The following is a 7,960-nucleotide window of genomic DNA, read 5'->3' as shown; positions in this document are numbered from 1 at the left end:
TGATAAGGTCATTTCCTCCATCTTTTATAGCAGAACGAGGACAACTCAAATATCTTTTTTTCCAATAAGACAACTATGCCCCTATTTAACACAAAAGGATTCTTAGGATTCTAGACTTTTGGGCTTCTTAATTAGGCTAGGCTTTTTATTACATAGTTGTGAGCCCAAACAAATAACTCAATAAACTCCCCCATCACAGTTATGAAAGGGTTGTTGTCAAACCCGCGATTGAACAACAAAACTCGAATTTGCCTTTTAATAGTGCTTCGGTCAGCATATTATCATCATTATCATATGTATGCACTTTCTTTAAAACCAACAACTTTTCATCTACAATATCATGTATCCAACGATACCTCACATCAATGTGCTTCGATCTAAAATGAAATATTGAGTTTTTCGTAAGGTAAATCGCACTTTGACTATCATAAAAAACATGTATTTATCCTGCACAAAACCAAGTTTATATAATAATTTCTTAACCCAAATTAATTCTTTACAAGTTTTAGTTGTTGTAATAAGTTCAGCTTCAGCGATTGACAACGCAACACATTTTTGAAGTCTGGATTTCCAAACAACAACTCCCCCTGCAAAAGTAATAAAATAACCAGAAGTTGATTTTCTCGAATCAACATCACTTGCCATATCAGAGTCGTATAACTAACTAAATCCAGACTCTCATTTCTAAGGCACAATCTCAAACTTGATGTACCCCGAAGATACCTTAATATCCACTTGACAACTTCTCAATGTTCTTTTTCTGGATTGGAAAGGAACCTACTCACAGTGCCAACGACATGAGCAATATATGATATTGTTCTAATCATCACATACATAAGACTTTCAAAAGTAGAACCATAAGGAATATTCTTCATATCTTCTTTCTCATCATCGTTTAAAGTAAAAAGTTCAAAGCTCAATTTAAAATGTGTTGCAAGAGGTGTGGAAATACTATTGTCCTTCTCCATATTGAATATCTACAACACATTTTCAATATATCGTTCTTGAGACAATCATAATTTCTTTGTCTTTCTATCACGATTGATTCTAATTCTAAGAATCTAATTCGTTGGTCCAAGATTCTTCATCGCAAATGACTCCCCTAAGTCTTGTTTCAACCTATTAATTCTCACATCACGTTGAGCAATAATAAGCATGTCATCAACATAAAGTAAGAGAATAATAAAGTCATTAAAAAAGAATTATTGCACAAACACACAATAGTCGGAAGTAGTCTTCTTAAAGATGTGTTCCTTCATGAACCACTCAAACTTCTTGTACCATTGTCGTGGAGCTTGTTTCAAGCCATACAAGTTTTTTTTCAATATGTAAACATAATTCTCTTTACCCTTGACCTTAAACCCATCAGGTTGATTCATGTAAATCTCTTCTTCTAAATCACCGTGAAGAAAAGTCGTCTTCATGTCTATTTGTTCAACTTCCAAATTAAGATTAGTTGCCATAATAAAAAAACTCTAATTAATGTCATTTTAACAACAAGAGAAAATATTTTATCAAAATTAATACCCTTTCTTTGACTAAACCCTTTGACAAACAAATGAGCTTTGTGTCGTGGAGCTGAAGTATGTTCATCTTGCTTTAGTCTATACACCCACCTATTTTTTAAAGTTTTCTTTCCATTTGGTAATTCTACCAACTCAAATATATGATTGTCATGTAAATATTACATCTCATCTTTCATAGCATCAACCCATTCTTCGCTATCAATAACCTCTTCATATGACTATAACTCCTCCCACCCGTCACCAAGGTATATTCATTATGAGAATATCTAGTTGAAGGCTATCGATCTCTCGTAGATAATTCACCTTGCTCGCTACTATTATTCTCCATGTGAACATCATGTTCACCCTCAGCATCATCCTTTTGCACCCGATTTTTCTGTGAAATAGGTGAATTAGATAAATAAACTTTATATAAATTTACCGACTCACATTTTCCCTTCAACTCATCTTCTTTAGATTGATCACTTTTCTTAGTAGTCTCATCTTTAAATAAGATAACATCATGAATTCTGACAATCTTCTTTGTAACTAGATCATACATTTTGTAGCCGAACTCATCTTGGCCATAACCCAAGTAGATACACTCACGACTCTTCACATCCAACTTTGATTTTTTATCCTTTGGAATGTGAACAAAGCACCTGCATCAAAATACTCGTAGATGGTCATAAAAAACTTGTTTATTTGTCCATACTTTATTTGGAACTTCACCGTTCAAAGCAACTATATGACTCAAATTAATAACATATACCACTGTGTGTATTGCTTCACCCCAAAACGTTGGGGGCAACTTTATTTCTGAAAACAAACATCTAATTCTCTCAACAATTGTTTTATTCATAATTTTTGTAAGGTCATTCAACTAAGGAGTCTTTGGAGGTGTCTTATGATGTATGATCTCATATTGTTTGCAGTATGCATCAAATAGATCACAATACTCACCATCATTATTACTACGAATGCACTTGATCTTCTTTCTAGTCTCTTTTTCAACCAAATTATGCAATTCATTGAACTTGTTTAAAACTTTATATTTAATTTTCAAATCATAGATACAAAGCTTCTTGAAGAAGAAAATGATTGTTTTAGTAAAAAAAATCCGATTCTGATTTCCGAGCTTTACTAATAAAGATGGAGTAGATGTGGACCTCCATAGTTGAATATCAAAAACTTGATGAATGAACCAGTTAGCGAACAAAATTGAAGTCACGCATATAATTCAAACTCGATATTCATAACTAAATCGGATGATGGTTGATCATATGTTGGAATCTTTTCACAATTATTTTCTTTTTTTCAGCTTAAACATGTTCTTCAATTTCAACTCGTTCTTCTTTTTCAATTTTAACTTGTTCTCCTTCTTCAACTTTTCACTTGGTTGACTACCTAAATAACAATATCGTTTATCTTCGATCAGATATGAAAATATTTTTAAAATTTCTTTGCCGCTATTGATAAAGAAAAACCCAATATTTAAACCAAGATAGAGTATACAACAATGAGTATAGATATGAAAATAATTAAAATGTACTCATAATATTAAATCATTTATCCAACAACTTATAATTTGATTTTTAAAGTTGATAGATGATTAAGAAAAAGAAGATAAGGTTATGATAGATGATTGAATTACTAATACTCAATCCACTCATCTCAATGATTAAACAATAAAGGGAACACGCTCAATTCATTCATCTCCCAATGAAGACTCAGACTCATCCGATGTCTTTTGAATAAAACTTTGAAAATAGAAACAACTAGCAAGAGTCAATGAATAAACAAGTTTATTAAGATAAAAATTACAATGAGGAAATAATTGTTTCCTAAACTTTTGTAACTCGACTACTATACAAGGCTTCTCAGAAGATTTATCTCTAACGACCAATTTAAAGTGTTGAAATCCTTAATGTTTTCGTCTTTAAAAGCTAGAATTAGACCAACGATACCGACTACGCCAAAAATCCATAAGCATTTATCCACCTTAGTGGCATACAATCAAAATCCATTATGAAATGATTATGAAATATTTGCAACAAGTGTGTTCAAGTGCGGCTTTGGAGCAGTGGTGTATAACATTTGGCAAAAACGGAATGCAAGGGTATATGGTAGAACCCATAGGAGCGTTGAAGAATTATGGAAAGATATTGTATCGGATTACAGCGCCCTTGCAGGAACGTGTACAAGAATTCCAAGCACGGAGCATAACTGTAATATATGTAGAAACTAGAATTTACCGTTTTTAAACTCACTAGAATTGAAAGCATTGTAATTAGATAATTCATTTAGGTTTTTACTTTTTTAGCTTTTATTCAGAATGTTACGACTTCAAAATCATTCTAGGCATGTCTAGAATGATCTCTTAAACTCGTGATTTTTTTCCCATTTTTGTGAATTTTTAATGAAATTACGCTAAGTCGTTTTTCCCAAAAAAACTATTGAGAAGTAAATATGTCGCTGTCAAAATTGTGAGTCAACTCGTGAATTTGTTCGAATTTGTGAGTTAACCTAGGAATATCAAATCACGGGTTGATTGAAGAAACTCGAAAATGATTAAAATTAATGAAATCGCGAGTTAATATATATATATATATATATATGAAATCGCGAGTCAAAATTAAGTCTAAGATCCTATTATGAAATGATTTGACATTTTCATTCAACTTTATTCATAAAATTGACATTTTTTCCCTATAATATACTCCCTCCGTTCCATTCAAAACTTTACACTTTGCCATTTTGGGCGTCCCACTCAAAGCTTACCTTTCCAAAAATGAAAAGCATGGTCCCTAATTACTTATTACAATTATCCCCACTTTTTACTTATATTACAACATATGTCACTCAATTAACACACATTAATCCTACATAACTCTATTAACCGCCTCATCTATACCTTGTAACCCGCCCCATCTATACCCTATAACTCGCCCACTCAATTAAAATTCTCTAGATTCTTCCATTATGAAACCCTAATTCTATTATCTAGCTTTCTCTATCTCTTTCTTCTCTCGTCGTTGTCTCTCTCTTCTCACAATAGTCGACCCTCCACCTCTTGCCTCTCTATCCGATTATGTCCTTCCCATTTTCCAATTCTCCGGATATAAATGAGCCAGAATCGATAAATTTTATGAAGGATTCATGAGTCCCTGAATTGATGTCAGATTTTTGGGAGTCGGTGTGGCCGGATTTGACTCTAAAAGGGTTCGAAAGTCTATTTTCACCGTCGACGGACTCTTTGATGGCCGAAACATTGCCTCCCGAGGCTGGGAAGACGAAGAACGAGATAGCGGCTGAAATGGAGAGGAGAGTTGGATTTTTTGCTATGTTTGTTATTCTATGTCCTCTTGCGACGACACTTCCTAAATTCCAACAGGTGCTATTGTTTTTGTTTTTATTTTTGGAGATGCATGTTAAAAGATCTATGGATACTTAAATTTGACTAAAATTGTACATATTAAAGCATTTAGTCACCAAATATTGAAATGTTAGGAGACTTAGGCTTCAAATACTCTATGATGATTATTTTCTAATAGTTGGAACCCTTAATTACATCAGAAGTTAGGTCATGTTTACTGCATAAACAAACTCCCTACTGTGGAGATGTTTATTAGTAGTAAACATACAAAAACTGACTTAAATATCCCTATCTTCATCAACAAAAATTGATATATTCTTTCCTTCAACACAAATAACATATTTTTCCCTTTAACACAAAAACTAACATATTCCACCTTCAATAGTCTCCTTCTAGTTGATTCATCTCTATTATCAACTCCTCAAGTCCATCAGTTTCATTTAATTCCACTAAGTAGTCTATACACTCATTCACTAAGTACTTATCCTCTACTAGAACATGTGGTTGAGTTGAGTTGCCTACCTTGAGTTGAGCTTTTTTTCTTCATATGTAGGGGTATTGTAGTTGTTATGCCCTGAGTATTTCCACCATGCATCATTGGCTTAGAAAAATAAAGTTCAATGTTGTGAGTGATAAATCCTCAAAGCTTGATTCCACTACCCTTAGAAATGCACCAATTGTATATGATGATGTCTTAACTTGCAATGATTGTAATGCTCTAAACCATCCCAAATCATTAATGTTAGTGTCTGGGTTGTTTGGTGATTGAAATTCAAGATGCATGTTAAACCCATTACTATTGGCAACATGTCTAAATTTTGGATCATTATCTGTTATGTGAGGTCTAGCATTGTCTTGTTGAATTGTGATATCTTACTTGCAAAATTTGTCCAATTAACCTTTATTGTTGCGATAACTTGTAATAATATCACCAAATAAGATTGTTATCATTACAGTCTTATTTTGGAGACTTGTTATAACTACTCTATGATGATATTTAATGTCTGAGAGTGTTGAAATTTGTTATTTGTTGATCAAACACTATTTTATGATATCTCTAGTGACTAATTCTAGTGCTTTTATTTCCATTGTACATGCTGGCCTGTTTTTTTTTATTTTCTTTGAGCTGATACATATTATATGAATGAAATATTCAAATCTTACCATCAAATAAGCACTCACCATTAATCCCATATACGGGCCTTGCCACTGCACAAAGGAACATAACATTGGTTATGAACCTTTTTCTTTGACAAGTCCTATATGGTTCTTCTTCCCCAGGTACAAGATAGTATCTCTCATTGGTTCTTGTAAGATTGAACCACTTCTCAACAATATGAACTATTAGTTGCATACTTTTGAGCTTAGTGATTTTCTGATCATTATCAACCTTTAATGATAATAAGTTAAACTTCAGTCTATTGTACCTATTTTTATCATTTAATGTTGACTTGATTGCATTTGTATGAGCCTTGATCAATCCCTCTTTGAACCACCTCCCAACAATACTTTTGCTCACATCCATCTCCTTGGCTATGCTTCTAAATGTTCCTCTTTTTGATACTTGAACTTGTTTTAGTTTTTCTGGATCAAATGCTAATCTTTTTAATTGTATTTTAACTCTTTTCCTATTGATGACATTAATGGGATTACCTGATTGAATTTGGATCATTGATGTCTTCCATATAGCACTGATTGTTTGACGACTGTAGCCGAACTTTCTTGTTGCCTCTGTAAACTTTCTTTTAGGTGGTACACCATTAATGCAACTCTCAAGAATATGTAACGGAATTTTTTTGATCATCACTAATGTTAGGTTTTTTATTTGACATTATTTTAGTGGTTAAATGTGTAGTAAATGACTTGTAAAAGGAGAGAAATATTGTACTGTTGTAAATTTTGATGTAAAAGTTGGAGAGAAATATTGTATTGTAAATTTTTTTCACTGATCATTTTCTGTAAACAGCACTGTAGTAGTCTGATTTTAATTAAAAAAGTTAATTACCTTTATTTACTTTTTATAAGCATATAAGACTTAGGGGTATTACAGTCTTTTTTTTTTATCTTTTTTTACACATTCCAACTACCCACTACACATATAATATAAAAGCTTTAAATCGGACGGAGGGAGTATATGATAAATTAAAATTTATATAACAATATTTTTTAAATCAATTTTTTATATAAATCCACCTTTTATCACAAAAATTACAATATTCCACGTGACCAAACAAATACCAGTTTTAATACAAGGATTGTCAAAACAATAAAGACAGTTTTAAAAGTGCCAAAAATGTTAAAAGGAGTAATATATAAAGGGACAAAATTGCCGCAAAATATTAAATTAAGACAGATAATTTCCATTAGGTTATTCTGAAAGAATATCAAGAAAATAACAATAAAAGAAGTCTAAGTTGGATCATCTGTCTCTTTTGAAGTAATCAGAAACTGACATATTACTGGACCAACATGTTTGAACAAATTGAATATGATAAATGCCCGAAATCGAATGCTTAATTATAACAAACTGCATTGTCCAAACTTTTTAATTAATCAAGATGAGATATTTACACTGAATAACCACCATATGATAATTAAATAAATGTACAATCACAGAAGCACAATGACAGTTTTCAACTCAATCTATTATCACTTACAAATAATACAAAGCTGTGAGGGCTTCTGTAACACATGCATGATTAGGATAACAAATAAGCTTAAAGAGTGGTATATGTACGTAGCATCATCTTAGCACACCTTCTATTCTCAATTCCCTTAACATTGCAACTGTGCGTGTCATCTTTCTTTTCTTTTCTTACAGGATATTTTTTAAAGACTAGCCTCCAAATTCACGATCCAATTTTTAAAAATGAATATATCATTAGTAAAAAAAATCAAAAATCAAATTGAATCGATAACTTATATATCGGTTTTATTTTTCTGATTAACCAATTAAAAACGGTTCGGTTTATGGTAAACTATTTTTCTATCACTAATAATTTAATTATATATTTATATGTTATAATTTATATTAGTTATTTTAAAAATATTATATATATTATAAATAATTGTTAATCAT

General features: G+C 31.6%; 1 protein-coding gene across 1 annotated transcript; it reads right to left on the bottom strand.

Annotated features, from left to right (window-relative positions):
* Positions 1 to 6,034: 6,034 nt before the first annotated feature.
* On the bottom strand, positions 6,035 to 6,685 carry LOC124916061. The gene has a single exon (XM_047456797.1). The coding sequence runs from the start codon at positions 6,683 to 6,685 to the stop codon at positions 6,035 to 6,037; it is 651 nt and encodes a 216-aa protein (XP_047312753.1).
* Positions 6,686 to 7,960: the final 1,275 nt, after the last annotated feature.

Source organism: Impatiens glandulifera, chromosome 9 (genome assembly GCF_907164915.1).
Source record: "Impatiens glandulifera chromosome 9, dImpGla2.1, whole genome shotgun sequence".
Lineage (NCBI taxonomy): Eukaryota > Viridiplantae > Streptophyta > Magnoliopsida > Ericales > Balsaminaceae > Impatiens > Impatiens glandulifera.
Note: the sequence above shows the minus strand (reverse complement) of the source record. Positions and strands in the feature narration are given on the sequence as shown.

What these genes read in the sequence shown, in the direction of transcription:
- LOC124916061 (XM_047456797.1), bottom strand. Translation starts at nt 6,685, where the DNA reads ATGATCAAAAAAATTCCGTTACATATTCTTGAGAGTTGCATTAATGGT.